The sequence below is a fragment of the Periplaneta americana genome, chromosome 9 (assembly GCF_040183065.1).
Source record: "Periplaneta americana isolate PAMFEO1 chromosome 9, P.americana_PAMFEO1_priV1, whole genome shotgun sequence".
Taxonomy (NCBI): Eukaryota; Metazoa; Arthropoda; class Insecta; order Blattodea; family Blattidae; genus Periplaneta; species Periplaneta americana.
In genome coordinates, this window is record NC_091125.1 from 7809102 (window position 1) to 7831550 (window position 22449).

A 22449-nucleotide genomic window follows, 5' to 3' on the forward strand; every position below is an offset into this window, starting at 1 on the left:
CCTTATGTTTGAAATACCAGGAAATCTCTTGCCTACGATGTCATCGAGTAATCGTACACGTTGTGGTGAGTTGGAAAAAAAAAGCTGGAATTTCATTAATATCAGAAAAAAAAGATCCTCACTCACTTGAGTATTTTGACTAGTGGCTTGCGCCATAATTAAATTCAGTTTATGAGCATAGCAGTGGACGTAATGCGCGTAAGGATAGTCCTGCCTGATTAAAACGTGAACACCAGCATTTCCGCCGCTCATAACGCTAGCTCCGTCATAGCTTTGTGAAATTATATATATATAATTTTAATGTACCGAAGTACATATGATATTTCCATGCAGATATTCTGCGTCATCATACGATGAAAGAGTAATGGAACGTATGATGATGCAGAATATCTGCATGAAATATCATATGTACTTCGGTACATTAAAATAATATATATGATATGCGTAAATCACTTCGTGATTTAAGACGGCGCTTATTCCGTCGGATCCCGGCCAACTAGTCACTCATAACGAGTGCACCTCAGCACATGTGTGGACTTCGGTCCTACGTTCATAGACATCTATGACGTAGTGCAGAGGGCGGCCACTAGAGGGAACCCAAGAGTTGGAGCTTAATCTGAGACAATTCTGTCCGACGCCGGGGTGGTATCCGATGTGGCTTAGTGGATAAAGCATCAGCACGTAGAGTCGAAAACCCGGGTTCAAATCCCGGCGCCGGAGAGAATTTTTCTCCGTTCCATTACTCTTTCATCGTTTGTGAAATTAGCTTGTTTTTGTCATGGATTACTTGCGACAAAACATCTTTAACATAGTCTGACAGACACCGCATTAAAATTGTTCGGGTTCACAAAAGATCAAAATCGTTCCACAGGCTTCCCATTGGATGAAAGGTAACGGAACACTATCGCCGTTTGTGTTAGGGATGATAACGTCCGTAGTTTCATCTGCTATGACTGATACATAGTCTGCTTTTCCTATTTCTTCCTTCACCTTCTCATGGTACACCTCCAAAATGCACTGTAACAGGTCATTTTGTATGTCTTTTGAAGTGCCCTTAAACACAGTTGCTTCTTTCACGTGCTCTTTAAGTGCGGAATCCAACTCAGCTGTAAAGTTTATTAATCCGCGAAAAATTCCCGGATTTGCGGAACTGTCCCTTTCGTCGTGGCCACGTAGAGCTAACTCAAATGCACCACAAAACTTTATACAATTTATTATAGCACATACCTATTTCTACTAATTTGCATATTTTTCTGCTCAATATTTCTTCTGAATGCAGTGTCCAATTGTTGTGCAATGTTACTTCTACCGAGCATTTTTAAGTCCAATTCCGCATTCAAGTGACATCTGGAATTTTCATGCTTAGAAGCTTTTTGTTTTAAGTGACTAATATTTCCGAAACCAACTTTCGTCCACGTACCGCTTACATCCTGGCCTCGCGCAAAAAGTAAACATGGGAAGCAATAGAGAAAATTAGTTTCGTCACAACCACATATTCACTCATAAGTCGAGTAGACATTACAATTGATTTTTCTTTTAACTTCTTTTCCTTTGCACTTCGTTGTTTGAATTAGTTTAATATCTGGAACAGGCCTACCTCTCTCCTTTATTCTAAGCTTTTCTTCAATCGTGAGATTAAAGAAATTCACTACTTTCAGGTCTCGAACGCGGATCATTTTTGCAATATCTAAACACAGTGACAATAAAGCAAGACTGAAGATTCACACTTATATCACAGCATGGTGCTGGCTCCTGGCTGCAAAGTGCGAACTGTTTGAAATTGAAACGATTGAGATACCGGAGTCGATCTACAGTATCGCAAACTTCTGTCTGCAGAAAGTTTCTAAACTTTTTTTTTAACAGTCCGGTATTTAAATGAAAAGTTTATGTTTAATCATCTACTACATGACATCGAGTTGCTAAATTACAAACATACATTATTTAAACCATCAACATAAGGATTACAGCAATTTTATAAAGATGAAATATTATGATGTTCGCCAAGAAAGAAAGTTGTTGATTTGGCCATACCGTATGTTTGAAAAGGAGAGACGAGAGAGCGCGAGAGAGCCATTGGGCCGAGTCGGCTGCGTACGCGCATTCGCATACTTCTTGGCGATCTCCTCTCCACGTATAAAGAAACACAATCCTCCCTTCTCACTCCTCGCCCCTCGTTCTGTATCAAAACCAGGAGTTGTCTCTTGACGCTGTTATACCAGCGCGATGCGGCAGAGGCAAGAGTAAACGGCGGAGATTTAAATTCGTTTAAAATTGTTTCTTGGTTCACATGCTCGAAATTTGAAAGATTAAATGAACACTCAAACAACGTATTTTTAAAACTAAGTTTCTTAGGGTATGCACTTGCGATCGTGCGAATACCCAGCCGCCGCCACTGCTTCTTAAGTAGGTATTGATTCGTCTTAATGCAGAAAACGAACGTTCCACAGAGCTTGTAATACAAGGAATGGTCAGTATTAACCTAGCAACTTTATAGCCTACACTTCACTAAAATCAGAAGAGAGGAAATTTTCATGCATAAAAGTAACAAGTTCGTGAACACCCTTTCCATGAAATTCAGATGAAGTGTAGAGAACACTTAATTCATTCTTCAGTCCAACGCGATCAAATAAATTTCCATACTGAGCCAAAAGTTTCTGTAGGAGTGGTTTGAGAAATGTTTTTCCATGTTCACAGTACCATACTTCTGATATTGTAACAAATGAAAATATTCTAATTTATCAAGTTGAGAAAATCTAAAATCAATTTGATGAATTAGGCAATCAATAATTTTCAAGTATAGCTTGCGATAATAATTTTCTTATTCCGCTTTATCTGGACAGTGCTGCTTTCTTTTCATCTGATAGGTTTCGTCCTTATTTGAAATTGTATTGTTCCAAACTGATGAATAAGAATGTTCTGTATCATATTGGAGCTTATCTTTGATGTCAATTATTTTCCTGCTACGGTAAAGAATATCAAAATGTTTTGTTTGTAAAAGATTTTATAATATATCTGTATAATTAAGCAACATCGAAAATACTTCCAATAGAAATATAGTTTCAAACTCTTGAAGGAAATTAATTTAAAAGTCACATTGAGTTCAGATAAGTTTCTGAATATCAGATAATTAGTTTTTATTTTCAGTCAATCACTTATCAAAGAAAAATTGTGACGGTATAGTGTATAGTTCCTGGGGTAGCTCAGTCGGTAGTAGTGCTGCTTATGATTAGGTTTTCTCCGGAGCGGTTGTTTGCGCGCTTTCAATCGGAGACCTCCGGTTACCTCCGATTGATGCCGCGCAGGTTGTATATGTGCTGTGGCGGAGAAATACACTTTCCGCTGAGGATTCCTTTAATCGGATCAGGTAGTGATTCGAGTCCGCTGAAATCCGCGTATCTTTTAAAATAAGTTGTAATTTGTTGTTGTTTATTCTCTATTTTTTGTTATTCTCTCTCTCTTTCTTCGGCTCTTTTTTTTTTGTGTTGCTTAAAGTGCTACCTTAGCTGACAGATATTTTTCTAGTTTTGAAATTCATAGTATATGTGGAAAGACGTATTAGTTTTATGTCATTGATCGAATTAATAACATTCAATCTAACTGCAAAACTAACGCAGAAGTAAAGATTTTCAGTAGGTAATGTAAATATTTATACTTTAATTCTCCTAGAAACTCTCGTTTAATCGCAAACAGGGTTTGTCAATTATTATTCTAATCGGTTTAGTTAACGTAAAATATATTAAGGGAGCTTCAGAATGGAACAAAAGAAACGTGGGCTATCAATGGGATAAAGTTTACTGTCCAACATAATTTTTTCAGATTCTTCACTGGACAGGATTGTGATTATTGTGTTAAAGGATGTCAGCATTTCAACTGCCTCTTCTAAAACGCGCCACTATTGCTCTGTAATAAAAATATAAGTGGATATCAACTTAAGGATAATTGTAATTATATTATTACCACATGTTCCTTTAGTTTCATTCAGAAATATTTTAATCCAAATAGTAAAATATAACTCAAGTTGTCTAAACAGCAAAATATAACTCAAGTCGTCTTGTAAATATTTCATATGTTTTTTATTGCCTCGAAAGTTAAGTTTTAGACAAATTTCAAGACTTTTTCCTAGACTGTGAACCTTTGGGAACAATAGCACTAAAACAATATAAAAAGAAATCGTATCAAACGTTTTGCGTAATTGTTTTCATCAAGTTCGCGATTGTGCGATCGCTTCAAATGGTCTAACAAATTCGAAGTTCCACCACCCTTAGAGTAAATTCGCCCAAAAAGTTTACAGTGTGAGACTTTATTATTACATTCAACTAAATTAAAGAATTTCCATGCGACGGATATCCGATTTGGTACCATTTTATTCCACTCACAACTACAGTCAGTCCATACCCGTTCGGTCGTCCTTGAGCTAACTGTCGCTTCCCTCCGAACCACCGCATCCCTCCGTATGTCCCCTGTTCCACCTACGGTAGTACTTGAGATCACCGGTGGAGAACTTTATTCGTAATCTTCGATTCCTCCGCGGTAGTAGTCACTCCGATGAGCAGCACTGGTCGGTAGAGCATTCGCGCGCTAAGCGAAGGGTCCCAGGATCGATACCCAGCTCCAGAACAATTTTTCCTTTAAATTATTCAAACCTGCTTTACAGGGAGCTACTACCTCAAAGCCAGATTTGTATAATACATTCGTTACTGGAGGTACGTTAACAGAAAGCCACAAATTAAGTCACACAGTATTGTGTGCACTCATAGTTGAGTTCTGGTGTCTTGTCAGCTCATTTGAGTTGTGTGGATATAAAAGGAAAAATTGTGACGGTGTCGTGTATAGTTCCTGGGATAGCTCAGTTGGTAGAGCGTTCGCGCGCTAAGCGAAGGGTCCCGGGATCGATACCCAGCTCCAGAACAATTTTTCCTTGAAATTATTCAAACCTGCTTTACAGGGAGCTACTACCTCAAAGCCAGATTTGTATAATACATTCGTTACTGGAGGCACGTTAACAGAAAGCCACAAATTAAGTCACACAGTATTGTGTGCACTCATAGTTGAGTTCTGGCATTTTGTCAGCTCATTTGAGTTGTGTGGATATAAAAGGAAAAATTGTGACTGTGTCGTGTATAGTTCCTGGGGTATCTCAGTCGGTAGAGCGTTCGCGCGCTAAGCGAAGGGTCCCGGGATCGATACCCGGCTCCGGAACAATTTTTCCTTGAAATTATTCAAACCTGCTTTACAGGGAGCTACTACCTGAAAGCCAAATTTGTACAATCACTTATCACGTTAAGATGGCAGAAGTAGATTCTGTTACATCAGGATACAATATTAATATACATCACGAATATTTTCGACTTACTTTTCAAGTCATCTTCAGGTGATAGTTTACTAACAGACAAGTACATTTGAACATGGTGAAGAATATAAAGATAAAACACACTTATAAAACACAAGTAAATAGTTTAACCATGCTTACTTTTCTTAAATTGGTTAAATGGCATACATGGTATTAAATTAACATTCAGATGGAAACCTTCCATTGGATATAGTTATAATTTATACAGTATATTAAAAAGGCAGGCAGTGTGCCTGAGTTGTAAAATTAAAATCGTTTAAAAATTATTATTGTGCAAAACTGAAGGCTAAGGCTTGTTCGTTATAAAGTTCAATATATTGGAAGACTGTAGTAAAATGGATGTGAAAGAAATTCTCGGTCTATTCACCGTAGTGAGAGGCGTATTATGAAAGGTGTACAGTAGAGTCTCTCTCTCTCTCTCTCTCTCTCTCTCGGAAGTGACGTTTAACAAGTTCAATCCATTCACTTGGGATCTCCACTTTTTCCACCTGCAGCGCCGCTATGAGACACTCTCCCAATCACACTCATAGCTCGGCCAAAACAATAATGTCCGAAGTGCAGGACATTGGACCTTGTTCCATGGGTTGAAATTTTTAAGCTGCTGTAATATGGTAACGGGCATGGATATTGGTCATTTTAATAGTGCATAATGTGCGTCTTGCCTTTAAGAATAAATTGCACTCAAAAAACCATTTTCGGCAAAACTGGACTTCAGCCGCATCAATTTCGGAAATCATTCCAGAATGCAGCACTAAACTCCTTCACCACAGTGGCAACACATATGAACCACACACGCTACTCCCCTATTTTTTATGTACAATACGCCTTTCTCTGCACAGAGTATGGGCACCCATTCTGGGATCCAACGTGAAACAAAAAAATGGCAGCGTTTCAAAATGTTTACTGTAGTAACACTATTAGCCACATCCGAATTCTGTGTGCAGTTTCACTCCCGAAACTGGGTGACGTATTTTAGTTTATGTTGGGCACTCACATGTCTTCTTTCGCCTCTAGAGAACAAATTTCATACCGGTAATAATAGTTTATAATAACGATGAATGACATAAGAGAATTTCCTAATTCCCAACCAAATAATAGTGAGATCTACTCCTTTCTTATGACAAAAATGTCCTAGTTATATTAAACAGAATTGTAAATTTTATTTTTCAGTTATCAGTAAGAAATAAATATTTTTGAACAAGTGGATAATTCATACAGTACAGCAGCGCCGACTATGCTCGCCACTATTCATCGGACCATACCAAGCCATGTCAAACAAAAGAGAATCGAAATGTTGCTAGTAAAATTCGTGACTATGTACTTTAAGAATTGATTGAACTAAAGTACAACTCCATCATCAAACCTTACCTAAGCTTGCTGCAAACAGTAGCGCTATCTCTCAGTAATATTAAGAATGACGAAGGACGAGAGAAAAAATTCTGCTTGCAACGATTCCACAGGTAAACGTCATGCCCATATGTTGGCAGCATCGTGTACTTCGTTGCAATCAAAGAGTTTGTAATACTTACTAGAGACACATACCCGTGAGTGGCAGGCAAGAAAAATGTCACAAATTGAACCGACTAGCATCCGCCATTAAAGGGAGTGTTTGCGGCGCGAAATTCTAAAACAGTACCACAATACATTGATGTAGCCTGTTTTAAACATCTTTTACAAAGGATGAGTCGTGATGAAATAAACATGAATGGCAGAGGTGCGCTATATTTATCAAAGTATTATAATGGCGATATTCTAAAAAATAAATTAAATCACCATATACACTCGGGATAAGTATGTGAAATATTGATAATGGCAATGTTAACATTAATTTTCATTATTACTAGTATTGTTTTAAAGACATAATAATGGATATTTACTGTAATAAATATCTATATGATCTATATTTCAGTCCTTTCATGCAAAGGAAGAGGAAAGTATATGGTGCTTAGAAAATATTTAGTGGTGAAACATGAGATCATAAAAATTCTGGAAACTGATTTAAAATATAATGAGAATAAATTTTATCATAAAACAATCTATTCATTGTGTAATTGATGACCACCAAGTTAGAGGTCAGTACAGACTTTTTAATACAATTAGTAGCGGTAATAGTAGGCCTAGTAGTAGTGGTAATAATAGACCTAGTAGTAGTGGTAATAATAGGCCTAGTAGTAGTGGTAATAGTAGGCCTAGTATTAGTGGTAGTAGTAGGCTTAGCTTTTGTGGTAATAGTAGGCCTAGTAGTAGTGGTAATAATAGGCCTAGTAGTATTGGTAATAGTAGGCCTAGTTTTGGTGGTATTAGTAGGCCTAATAGTAGTGAGACCTAGTCAGTGCTAGTGGTAATAATAGACCTAGTAGTAGTGGTAATAGTAGGCCTAGTAGCAGTGATAATAATAGGCCTAGCTAGGCCATCAGCTATATTTTCACTAATTTCTTTGCATTTAATATAACCAAAAATTAGAAGTACATGCTGTACAAAACGGAAATTACATTCTTAATTCATTATTATTACAAAATCGTATCATCAAAATTTGTCTGCATAAACCACTTGATTATCCGACACAATTTATTTATTCTGAATTCCAAGTACTAAAAATTGAGCAAATATATAAACATACATTACTAACTTATTTTCACAAAAATCGAATGAATTTTATAACTGAAAAACATATACACAACACCAGAAGAAATGTCCCAACTCTTTTGGCAGAACCTAAATGCCACACTACAGCTGGATTAAGACACAGTAGAAATTATGGACCAAGACTATACAATTCAGTATTGAAAAATAATCCAGACCTAAGCAATTTACACATTCTTAAGTTTAAAAATAAAGTGAAAATGTTTGTATGATATTTGATAAATTTTATAATTTTTTAAGTGTTACTAGCATTATATGGTACTAATTTTTATTGTATTTGTCTGATGCATGTAACCTATAAGATAAAACATTGTAATAAATATAAATAGATCATTTTCTTAATTAATAACAGTGCATATCTCCAATAAATGATTCCTTAGCATAGCCACAGATACACTTGATTGTACTTGTCACTAGAAAGTTATTGAAATTTATATTTTCCCCGCCATTCATAAAATATTTTGATATGATACCTCTTGCACAAAAGGAGAGATCTATAACTGAAACTCGATTAATATATTTCAGTATTATTTGTATTTATCCTGGTAATAATGAACAGTTTGACTCGTAGACATTTTGTTTTTACAGCATTAACTTCCCATGATTGTACGAGAAGATTAGAAGAGAACGGCAGTAACGTAGACTTTCAGCTCCCCACTACTACCATTAATGCACAACACAATGTCAATACGGCGGTTGCTGTCGTCTGCGATACAACGAACTTTTCTGTTGATTTTCGAGTTTGGCATTTTTTCCGGTTATTATATGCTTATTTAAGTTGTGTTAACTCTCGCTAGTGGTTTTATATTTTATTTTCTCCGTCTCAGTATTTATTTTATTATTGTAAATATTTTTGTTTTATCACTATTATTATTATTATTATTATTATTATTATTATTATTAATGAATTATTTTGTATTACAATCTTTGTATAATTTCTGTCACGATTATTCTATTATTATTATTATTATTATTATTATTATTATTATTATTATTATTATTATTGTTGTTGTTGTTGTTGTTGTTGTTACTATTATTTTATATCATCAGCATTATTATTTGAACCCTGTAAAATTTATGTAGACTACTGGACTGTACCCGAGCACGAGCATATGCTCATTTGGGTATCTATCCAAATGTAAATTCAAATGTAAATTGTAAATAAATTATAAATTGTAAATTGTAAAAATTGTAAATTTATTGTGAAACAAAACAGTTTTAGACAGATATAGTCTACGGATTTTCTTATGCACTCTGCTATTATAATCCACTGTAATTTATGGCACCTAACCCTTACATACATTGTTGAAATCAGTCTTGTAAACCTGATTAATGTGTTTCTGGAAAAACTTTTATCCAAGAAATATTCCGACATTCTGTAAACACATTCAAAGAGGAACTGAATTTGGAATATTTTTCCAAATATTAAGATATGCATGCTTTCCTGAGCATCCTACAATTGTAGCTATGTTCGAACAAATATTTGCGGGGCAGTATTTCACCATTTTCTTATTATTTCCCTTCAAGTGTACTTATATTTATTCGTACTCCTCAATAAGCATGAACTTCTTGCACTCCCGGCGAAGCATCAACTCCCTTTAATGGCGGCCGAACAGAGGTTCAATTTTGTACGCGAAACTAGCGCCGTTGGTGTCTCTAGTTATATATTACAAACTCTTTGGTTGCAATTAACTATTACCATAATGGCATGGTTGAAAGTTGCTGTACCTAATTCTGGGCTTTAGCGAATATTTTTTTTATTGTATCAAATCTAGAAGCTCTTCGTATTTAATATTCATTAATTGTTCAAGAAGATGTCAATGTTCTAGCAAATAATTAGGAGATCTTTACACAGAATCGGAAGATATGAGATTGCATCATTAAAAATGAGATATCTTTTTCAATTAATATACGGTATGAGTCACTATTTGCCTTGTCAAGTTGATCCAGTTGATGGAATGTAAGTGTAGACACCACAGGAAACCAATATTCTTCTCGCAGGACAGTGCAAGCTGTGTTGTTTTTATTTAGAAAGTCCAGGTCCCCTGTGCCATGCTTCCTGGACCTAAGCCTTGTAATATTGGCACACCACACCTTTTTGTTATCTGTAACACAAGTACAACTTCAATAAAAAACAGAGAAATAAGTTAACCTTGAGATTAGGAGCAAATAAGGTTATTTCTGAGAGGGTGTACAAACCATAGAAAGAAAATTCTCATAATGTATGGATCAACTTGAATCTGCGTGAGCACTTTCATTGCAATGACTTTCATAAACTGCAAGAATAGGAGTTCTTTTAGGAATGGTACCCTTGAAAACCTACTGCGCATTTCTCTCACCACTGCGCACCGCTACCCCAATCTATTTGGCTTCTCGTTTTCAAAATTTATCCGCATATCATCAGCTAAGTACCAGGTCTCATCATAACAATTTACTCATTATACCCCACCACAAGACGTCTTTATATTCTTCATCTTATACAGTTTCAGTTGCTAGAAATTGGAACTCGCTTCCAAGTGATGTAAAGGGTTGTTGGGCAATGTCTTCATTTAGGTCAAAATTACATAAATTCTTACTTAACAGATTAATTATTAATTACTCATTAATATTTGTTACTTATAATGAAAATAACATTTGTCCATTCTTATTATTATCATTAATTTATCTAAATAGAATACATAGCCTCTAATGGCATAATTTCATTACATTAATATTATCATTATATAAATATATTTTAGATTTATATTTTTTCTTCCTATAACATAGTTCTAGTAAACTTATATTAAATTAATTCTCACCATTTTACTAGCTACCTCAAATTAATTATAATTGATTGAATTAAATTAGCTCATAAATTAAGTTACTACTTTATCTTATAGGTTTATCTAAATTTAAATAAACATGTACTAGTCGTTGACACTTATCTGAAGAATACTGCTGGAGAATCTTTTAAGTGTGTTTGTAAACATTCGTAATTTAAATATGCATTGTATTAATTAAGGCTGGTTGAGTGGAAGAGAAGGCCTTATGGCCTTAACTCTGCCAGCGAAAATAAGACATTCTATTCTATTTATTACCTGTCACTTTCCACAATAAGGCTGTGTCTCTAAGCTCAAGTTAATACTACACACTGTGATTAGCAACTAGGTGACTTGTAAACTACCGGTACACACTAAAGCTTTGAACATGTATGCTTGAATCATGGCCTTCTTCACAGACTATTTTTCTAAAAACCATGACATCTCGGTGCAGCACTGAATTAAGAGGGCATTATCCTAATGCAGTTTCATTACGAGTTATGTGGAAAAGATAAGGACCTAATATACATGGGTTGATTTTTTATTTGTGGCAACTATGCTGCAGTAATGCCGTGCAAAAGAGCCTGGCAATATCGTTTATACCACAGGTTTCTTACATATGTACTTCTCCTCCCTCAGAGCTAATGAACTCGCTCTCCCCCTCCATGTCCGTCAGTGTTGCCATATTTAGCGATTAGTTGCTAAATCTAGGGAATTTTGAATCAGTCTCGGCGACAAATTTTGTAAAATACAATTAGCGACTTTTCTGCTGATTTCTATAGTCTTCCATTTTTTCCTTCTTTGTAGTTAAAACATTAAACTGAAGTCATGCGCTTCTTAGTTTTAGAATAGGCATGGGTGCATGACCGAGTAGTCTAATGATTCATACGTAAATTTTTTTATTGGGTTATTTTACGACGCTGTATCAACATCTAGGTTATTTAGCGTCTGAATGATATGAAGATGATAATGCCAGTGAAATGAGTCCGGGGTCCAGCACCGAAAGTTACCCAGCATTTGCTCGTATTGGGTTGAGGGAAAACCCCGGAAAAAACCTCAACCAGGTAAATTGCCCCGACCGGGATTCGAACCCGGGCCACCTGGTTTCGCGGCCAGACGCGCTGACCGTTACTCCACAGGTGTGGACTTCATACGTAAAAGCCTGATCATATAACATATTTGTGATCAGTGATCAAGGGTGAAAGATGCTGATTCAAAGAATCTCACGGTTACTATAGATCTCTCTGAAAGCTACTGCTCCAACACTCGTAAGCGGTGGCAACTTTGATTGACACGTGACGAGTCACGAGCTGCAGCTAATGTAATCTTCCCCGCAACGCGGAGATTTTCCACTCCGAACCGACCCGTGGCAGTTGAGTTTTGGAATTTTGTGCTGACAGTTCGTGTGAAGCAAACGAGACTGTAGTTTTGTACTTTTTCTGGTTTTATATTTAAAAAGTGTTAGATTTCACAAAAACGTTTGTGGTCAAAGGCTTAGGTGAAAATTTCCACACTTACAATTTACCAGAAAGTGTAGTGTCAATGATTGGATTAAGTGCAGTGTATTCACAATGAGTTGTTCCCACACCTCAACCTAACAGCTGTCAACAGCACTACCAAACTCCAAAGAAGGTGACGACAAGGAAATGATATTTTTCTCCGCATATGTTTGTTTTTCTTATTTTTATTTAGTGGTACTTATTATTAATTTTTAGCGACACATCTGGGGATTTTTTAATAAACTTTGGAGAGATTTTGCTATTTTTTCTGGAAAATTAGCGAGATTGTAGGACGATATGTTGGCAACAGTGATGTCCGTTCACAGTGACAACAATAAGACGAGCAGTTGTGAGCAAGCGGTCGCAGAATACAATCGCAATGTTTTCGAAGGAGGAACAGAGAAGCTGGCTAAAAATTCAGTGTGCTAGAGGTCGTACGGCACGACAGTGTCATCAAGGACTGCAAGAGGCTTGCGGTGCGGCTGCGTTACCTTACCGAGCGGTAGCAAGGTGGGTTAGAGCCTTCAGACAAGGACGAAAAAGTGTGTTGGACATGTCTCGATCTGGTCACCCACCAGTAAATGACGAACACGTACAGGCCAGTTACTTTATGGCGACGCAGTGGTTTGGGCGAGTTCACCGTTTGTTCGAAGGGGTGTTCATTTTAGTCTTCCCCTGGCTGCGCTAGCGGTCACATCTCGGGAGCGTCAGTATGGGCGTACAGTCGCGCTAAGGACGTACTACACCACCACTGTCTTGTATATTGCAATTTAGTGTGTTTGTTACATACATTTCATTTAGTTACTTAAATAGTTGTAGTGCTTCTGTTTTGTATTGTTTAGTATGTAGTATTTATTGTCTAGATTCACTGCTATTTTCTGTTTGTGAAAATGCTGTCTGTTAGAAGTAAACTCAAAGGTCGGGTATTGCATTCGCAGTCGCGATAAATCGTGAGCAACGTGTAGCGCTTTATGAAGATAGTGTCGGAAGAAAAAACCTAACGATTGTTGGAAAACTTGTAGCAGAGTTTACCGCTGTGTCTGAGAGCTGTGTTAGCCAAATAATAAGGGAGACTAAAGACATTGATAATCGGCGCCAAAATCACCTGTGGACAACTTTAATGAAGCTGTCATAAGACGAACCAAAGCACGAGTTCTATATTTCACAGAAACAGCGGCCCACACTTAAAATATATATATATATATATATATATATATATATATATAATTGAAATTGAAAGACTATCGACTTTCAGGGAAGTATCTCGACTTTGAAGAAAGTTATTTTGAAATTAGGATTCCATTGAAAAAAAAAAAACACAAAATAATCGCCAAATTGTGATGGAGCATCACAGCATTAAGGCCGAAAGTTTGCAGTATTCTAGGAAAATAAAGAAGTACAGAGAAGAAGGCCGCTCCATCTTTTACATGGATGATGATGATGATGATGATGATGATGATGATGATGATGGGAAAGGTAACAGTGAAGCACTGATGAATATTACCGGTATTTCCGCATGAGTATATTTCATTGTTAATTAGTTATTCACTGTTAAATATAGTGATTAGATTGCTGCTCAATTGTATTTCCACATTACTGTTTATTAGTGCGTATTGTTCGAACTGCTGATCATTGTATTTCCACATTAGTTTACTTCTTTAGTGTTTATTATTGTTCCGAACTCCTGCTCATTGTATTTCCATTGGTTTACTACTTTAGTGTTTATTAGCGACTATTGTTCCGAACCGCTGTTCATTGTATTTCCACATTAGTTTACTTCTTTAGTGTTTATTATTGTTCCGAACTCCTGCTCATTGTATTTCCATTAGTTTACTACTTTAGTGTTTATTAGTGACTATTGTTCCGAACTGCTGCTCATTGTATTTCCACATTAGTTTACTTCTTTAGTGTTTATTATTGTTCCGAACTCCTGCTCATTGTATTTCCATTAGTTTACTACTTCAGTGTTTATTAGTGACTATTGTTCCGAACTGCTGCTCATTGTATTTCCATGTTAGTTTACTTCTTTAGTGTTTATTAGTGGCTATTGTTCCGGAGTATGAAATGAACACAGTGACAGGAGCTCAAAATTATGCAGACGCTGCAACATGCGACAGAGCAACGTGAGACTTCATTTCTAATATGACTGTATTTCCCTCCCTCCATTCGCTCCGTCTCGGATCGGTCTCCCTCCCACAGTCGAACCTTCTCCTCTCTCGCGTCGACGAGCTGTCACCATAAAGCAACTGGGCTGTACACACTGTGTCCGCGTTAGTGGAGATGGATCAGAACTTAACGATCCGTGAGTTAGCGCAAGATACAGGATTGGCGCCTTCGACTGTACTTCACATCCTGAAGGACCGCCTGAAAATGCGGAAAATTGCCTCAAAATGGGTTGCGTATGATTTAACGGACATGCAGAAATGACACTTCTCGTACTCTCTTGCAGCCCTATGAGCGCGAAGGAGAGGTCTTCTTACGGCGTATCATTACAACTGATGAGACCTGGGGCCTGTTTCTCACTGTTTACAATCTTTGTAAATTGTAAATTTTGCTTGTAAATTGTAAACTTATGTTTCACAATCTTTGTTTGTAATATGAACTTTACAAAGGAAATCAAATCTTTACAAATTAAATTTTGCTCACTTTACAAGTATTCTGTTTCACAATGAAGAGTAATTTTACAAACGTCTAAATTTTACTTGTAAAATTAGCACATTTTCTACAATACCTCTGAGATGTGTAACGTTTGATATTGCAACAACTTATGAATAAATACAATAAAGAAATACTTATTAAATTAATTTTTGAGTAACTGCATAATATTAAGAATTAAACTAAAGCAGTTTTGATGTTATTAAGGAGTTCTAATGACTCAGATAAAGATATTGAATTTAGGCCTAATCAAACGAAGACGTATACGTAAAATTCTCCGGGCAAGAATTAATAACACGTTCGTATCATTGTATAAATTTAATGAAAGGTTTCGAATGAGTCTCGCGCTATAGGCCTACTTCAGAATACCGCGTAAGTATTTATATACGAAGACTGTATTTAATAAATACTCGTACTTAAATAAAGAAGTTCCCTGCACCAAAAACAAATAATTCAATAATGCAATAGCGACACTACTTACGCGGTATTCTGAAGTCGTTTCGAGTCCCGTTTCGCTGGAATCTCTCCTACAAGATATGGGACATCATATCCAACATCCAAAAGAGAAAAGTGATGCCCTAACCTCAAAGCGAGAACTGTATTGTTTAGCATTGGATGCATACTAGCTGTCAGTTCCGTGGGTTAGCAGATAAGCATGGAATTTCTAAGATATCAGTGTGCAAAAGTGCCCACAGGGTAGTTGATGTTGTTAAAAGAGTTAAATTCAGGGCAGGTTTTTGATCACCAAAATATTATTTACTATAGCACAGAATTTTTATGCTGCTGATGGGATCACTAATGTTTGAGAGGTTAGGAATGCAACATTAATAAATACGGATGGATCAACACAAAAAATTAACCTGATTTTGTGTTTAGACATCGTAATTATTTTATCAATTGCATATTTGTACGTGGATCAAATCTGTTATTTACTTATTTGACTGAATTTTGTGCTAACTTTGGTCATTTAAGTAATAGACGTATTGGTATACTCGACCAATCACATCACATGAAACTCCATTGTCGCCAATATATAAAAATCTAAATACTTTAAATTTTTTTTGCAAGACTTTATATTTTCTGTTGGTGAAATATGAATCAGCAAGCTTAGAACAATCTATTTTAGTACAAAATATAAACATATGTATCGATAGTAGTAAAAATACAGCGACTTTAGCTCTGCTCCTTAGGGATTTTTGTAAACTGCTGTTGGCGATATTGTGTAACCAATAATGCGTACTTGTAAATTTCTTTAGCTGATTTTGTAAAGTTCGTCAGACTTTACAAACTAATAAAATAGCATTGTGAAGCACAATTTACAAGCATTTGTAAACTTTTACTTGTTATTTGTAAATTGTTAATTTGTAATTTGTAAGGATTGTGAAACGGGCCCCTGGGCCAGATCTTATTAACCTCAGCTGAAACGCCAATCGGACGAGTGGCGTCATCACGGATCACAACGAAAAAGAAGACCCCCACCAATTTGAAGGCTATGCTGTTTCTTGGCTATGATCTTAAAGCATACAGTTCCCCAAGGCAGAACGTTAATGAAGAGTACTACTGTTCGTTTTGTAAAACAATCTGCGAGCAGCTCTGAGAAGAAAACGGCGACACTTTATAGATAACCCACCCATCGTTCTGCACGAGCCCCTACAGCCGAGCCTGCGCAGAAGTTTAGAGTAGGGACAAATTGAAGCTTGCATCCGCCGCCATGCTTTGGGAGAAGCACCGGCTAGCAGACGGCTGCACTATACAATGCTGAATGTTTAATATATATATATATATATATATATATATATATGTTTGGTGTCTCTTATAAATCAATCTGAATGGATAAATGAAAAAAAAAATCTTAATAACATTTAAAGCGACCACGTTAAAGACATAATCAGGCTTAGTTACCGTTAGTTTGACATGAAATGAAAGAAAGCTGTAACAATTTGATAACGTAACTAAAGATGTTGTATAGTTATTTGACAACATATAGAGCGAACAGAAATACAAATGCATATTGTAGTAATAGTTCAGATGAAAAGAAAATTATTAATATTAACTATTAACAAAACACTGCCTGTGTAAGACGTTAAATTAGGCCTATATTGTAAACACGTTTGCTTTGATGTGGACGAGAAATGAACAGTTATTATTTATTCGCTTCCATATCACATAATATAGGCCTACACCTGTAAAATAGAAACATGTACCTAATGTTTTAGTTAGAAATATAAGTAGGCCTACCGTGCAATAGCTTATTATCACAGATGTAGTATGAAATAAACGTCTCATGCATGAATTAGTCAATTAGTCATGTAATAGACCTCAGGCCTAGTGTACAGAACGTCTTGCCTATTGATTCATTATTATTATTATTATTATTATTATTATTATTATTGACTCCATTAATTATTGTCTTACAACATTTTTATGTAAAGTCGTGTTGTACTGGTAACCTTAAGCTGTGTGCTGACATCTGCTCTTTATGTAGTACTTTCTTTTATTTGGTTATTTAATGACGCTGTATCAGTTACTAGATTATTTAGCATCGATGGTATTGATGATAGCGAGATGTTATTTGGCGAGACGAGGCCAATGATCCGCCATAGATTACCTGACATTCACTTTACGGTTGGGGATATAAGAAAAAACCCGACCAGGAAATCAGCGGGAATCGAATCCGCGACCGAGCGCGACTCCGGACCGACAGTCCTTAGCCCACTGAGCTACGTCAATAGATCTTTATATACTTTTATGGTCAGTTTAACAAGTTAAAAAAATATGATTCTCGGGAGGAATCTGGGATCCATTTTCTAAAATATGTTCCTATAAGTGTAGAAAGATTGTACAAGTGTTCTACTTCTAGAGCACATTGTTTTCACACGATGTAAGAGTGGGTGGTAATATGCCATTAAACTGTCAACATCTGTATAATAGCTCTTTCACTTAAGCGGCATATTTCTGTAATCTCAGATGATGGAATGACAAGACTCACATTATTCTTTCGTTAAAAAAATAAAAGAGATTGTGTTTACTGCTGGTAGGCTACGTACCATAAATTGAGACTTTAGATTTATTACACCATATTTTTTTAATGATTTAACAACTAAGCCAGCAATGAATACAATCACTTTTTGACAATATTGTGTCATTGAGAATGATGTAAGAATGAGGGAATTGCAATCAATGTCTGCAGTAGAAGAGTCATATTGCTTCTGATTCTCAAAACACTGAGGATTATTATTACAGTGCATTAGGTGTTTAGAAAATACCATTGGGTATACAGACATTTTTAGTGGACATCCCTCTCTTTGTAATATAATTTAAATAAATTATTTACGTATTTTCTAACGTATATAAAACAACATAAGTAAAAATATTCCATGTATTCGGTCATAGGAAATGGAAATAAACTAATAAGTCTATTTATGAGCAATATAAGGCGTTTATATTTAAAACAATGCTTAGTTCAATATTTAGATTTACTTCTGTTATTTTATATTATACGTTAGAAAATACGTAAATAAGTTTAGTTATATTACAGTGAAGGAGGAAATTCACTAAGAAAACGCCCATATACTCAATGGTATTTTCTAAACTCCGAATGCTAGAAACAATCATTCGTGCTCCCCAAACATGGCGTCGCGCGAACCTGCGCGAGAGGTTTCAAATTTGTACACGACACCAGCGCCAATTGTGTGTCTAGATATATAACTACAACGTCTTTGGTTCTGCATGACAATGCTAGAGCACATACAGCAGGAGTTGTGTATGAATCGTTCAATCGCTGGGGCTGGGAAGTGCTTTATCACCCGCCATATTTTCCGGATTTAAGTCCCTGCGACTTCGATCTAATCCCTAAGATGAAGGACCCACTTCGCGGGATTCGCTTCCGAACAGTTGAAGACGTCTTACTGGCAATTAACCGCTCTATTCGCACCATTAACAGATTAGGCAGTGCCAATGGAATCCAACGGTTTCCACATTGCTGGGAACACATTGTATGCAATGCTGGTGACTACATCGAAGACTTGTAAAATTCAGAACAATGTAAGGCCGTGTCTCAAAGCTACATTTTCAGCCGAAGTGAACTAGATTGTTGACTAAATAGCCGGATGTGACGTCAGAAGTTATGATCCAAAGCTACATAGTGCATAGCAATCAAGTCCATAGTAGCTAGCAGGCCTAAACGAAAATGCTTGCTTGATTGCTGACTTGTTCACTAAACAAACATGGATATCTCATCAGCAATTGAGGTTATTAAATCTGAAAATGCTTTGGAAGTGAAATAATATAAATATAATGTAGAATAACACGTTAACTTTGAACACTGGCATTGTTAGTACCTTCTGTACAATGTTTTAAACATTATTGTAATATATTAAGCCCTCATCTTTTCCACATAACTCGTAATGAAACTGCATTAGGACACTGCCTTCTTAATTTAATGCTGCACTGTGATGTCATGGTTTTTAGAAAAATAATCTATGAAGAAGGCCATGTTTTAAGCATACATGTCCAAAGCTCCCTAGTGTGTAGTTTACAAGTCACCTAGATGCTAGTTACTAGTGTATAGTATGGACTAGAGCTTTGAGTATGCTATGTATAAAAAAAAAATAGTTGTCAGAACGAAAAAATCAACCTATGTATTACAATGATATTTAAAACATCGTAAAGGAGGTAGTATTAACAATGTCGATGTTCAACGTTAACGTGTTATTCTGCATTATATTTACATTATTTCACTTCCAAAACATCTTAAGATATAATAACATCAAATGCTGACGAGATATCCATGTTTGTTTAGTGAACAAGTCGTCAATCAAGCAGCATTTTCGTTTACTAACTACAGTGGACTAGATTGCTATCCACTATGTATCTTTGGATCATGACTTCTGACGTCATATCCGTCTTTTTAGACACGGCCATAGTCATTGTGTCGAGATTCTTTTAATGTATCTAACATGTTGTAGTTATTTTAATTCCTTATGTGTTCAGAAATTTATTAATTTGGTTTTGTCATTAACAATAATTTTATTGTGTAATAAATATGAATAGTGTATAAAGTAATTAATAAGGTGGAAAGGGGGAATAATGCCAACTACTCATATTTCGCGTAGTTTTCAAGAAACTCGACAGATGACACATATCGTACCTAAGGAACACTTTTGTAGTCAAAAAAAAAAAAAAACCTCGTTCCTTAGGCAACCATTCTTCAGTTAGCAGGTGCTTATGTTCTGTGCAGAATTATTGTTGGAATGCTTCTTCTAAATTTTAAAAGGTAAGTAAAGTTATATTGTGACTATATTTAGATCGTAGTACAATGTTACTTACATTGATTTACAGTAAATTTTATGCACGTTCTTAACATATTCATGTAATTTGAATAATCCGTTGAGGGAAATTGTAATTTGACCCAGGATTCAAACAAATTATCTGGGGGTAATAACGCCATGTTTTGGCCGACTAGTTTCGTAAATTTATGTAGTCTATTTTTCTGTTTCTTTGTATTATCGAATGCTGAGAAAAATAATATCTTTTCATTATAAATGCCAAGAGTTTAAGAGAAGGAGAAGGTACAGTAAATTTAAAGATACGATGGAAATGTATGATGTCATTGGTGACGTCACTACAACAGAAATATTAGCATTTAATTAAAATTATTCTCTTATCTCTTCTCTCTCTTTCTTTCTCTCTTCCTTCTCTACCTACTTCCCTTTACTCCTATCTTTCTCTTTTCTGTTCTTCGTCTTTACATATCTTACATGTTTACAATTTTTCAATTAGGTCTACACTTTAATTATCATATACTTACATTATATTACAATTATACACCTTACTTACTCACTACTGTCGACGGTCGGATTCGATCCAAGAACCTTTACATCTCATTCTCATTATTTGTCCGATACCTTGGCCATTAAGCCAAGAAAACAAGTTACAAATCAACGGTCAAAATCATCTGTAGAATTATAACGACTATTTCTATGATAATAGTCTATAAACAAAACAATAGATGGCGGAATACATTACTAAAAAGTCTGACACGTTATATGAGGCGTTCCGTAAGAGAAGGGCGAGCCCGCCAAGGATCGAATTTTGTGTTTTTTACTCCTCCGAATATTTAAGACGCATATCTGCAACTTAACCCTGGAGACGTTGGCAGGCTCTCCCCTACTACATCGAAATTATCATTGTTTGTAAGGTTGGAGAAACTGCGTAGTCTGTGACAGGTTCATAATATTAATATTACTCCGTACGAGAAGGGCGAATACGCCACTCCGCCTGAAGGCGCGCATTCATTGTCTCAGTGTTGTTGTAACCACACAGACGAGTACAACCGTAGTGAGGAATTACGTGTATTTATGGACATTGTAATAGCTTATTATGAGTAATAGTGACAGTGATAATCAATCAGGCATATCTGGTTATTGTAGGAAACGTCAGAGGCATGTCGAAAAATGGATAAACGTACAAGCAAAGATTATAAGGGACAAAAGTGAATAGTACATTAGTACGAAAACATCTCGACATATGCAAGCTCGCGGTATAGGCCCGCCATGTACTTGTGGGTGCTTTAACGCATTAGGTATGGAGAAAATACAATCTGTATTTCGTAATTTCTGGGAGTTGGATGATTATGACTTCCAGAATGCCTACTATATTTCTAAGCTCGTAACCAGTGTTGATGTGAACAGATGTCGCATTAAAAACAGACCGACCTCTCTCAGCTGGTTTTGCCAAAGAGGTATGTCGCGCCAATAAAGCTCACTTCTGATAAAGTAAAGGATCTGAAAGCTCTCCTTACCTATGTGCCACAGAACGTTTCTGGATAACGTGATCAGCAAACAAAACGTGCAACTAGTAGTGACCGACTCAGAGGAACATCTTTATGAAGAACAAGTGAGACCGCTTTTGATAGCAAGGGTAATAACATGACAGGCAACTACTTATTTTTGTTTATTAATAATTTCAGACACTTTGTAAATGTCACATCACAGTGCGATTAAGTGTTGTTATTATTATTATTATTATTATTATTATTATTATTATTGTCTGCCACTATTGAGTTCATTCTACACCCTTTGCTTTTTCTAATATACTGTTTTCAAATTATTCCCATAATATTGATGAATTCATAATGTCATCTATGATCACTATTAAGATGGAATATTAAATTGGACATTTAATTGCAATTTTCAATAAACGTATTCGTTTTTCAGTGTAGGCTACAAAGTAATTATCATTATTTACAGACGTGTCCTTGGCGGCTTCGCCCGTATCTCGTTTACAGGTAAAATATTTTGAACATCGATTATCTCCACAGGTACATTTGGCGGGTTCGCCCTTCTCTTACGGAACGCCTTATATTATATTCGCACATTCGTAGCAGACATTATTTCGAGTACCGGTATGGCAGCGAGTGGTTGTAGAATAGTGCAACGCGACGAAAATATATGACAGAATTTAACGTGGATAGATAATATTATATTATCATTAGAAAGTGTAC

The 22449-nt window shown here is 35.9% G+C and overlaps 1 protein-coding gene across 3 annotated transcripts in view; it reads right to left on the reverse strand.

Annotated features, from left to right (window-relative positions):
• The window catches only part of hfw (leucine-rich repeat domain-containing protein hfw), a 316786-nt gene that overhangs the window by 64325 nt on the left and 230012 nt on the right, over window positions 1-22449 (reverse strand). For all 3 annotated transcript variants that reach the window (XM_069834380.1, XM_069834379.1, XM_069834378.1), the window contains exon 4: window positions 9926-10098. In XM_069834380.1, coding sequence (XP_069690481.1) covers window positions 9926-10098 — 173 coding nt within the window. The remainder of the gene's footprint in view (window positions 1-9925; window positions 10099-22449) is intronic.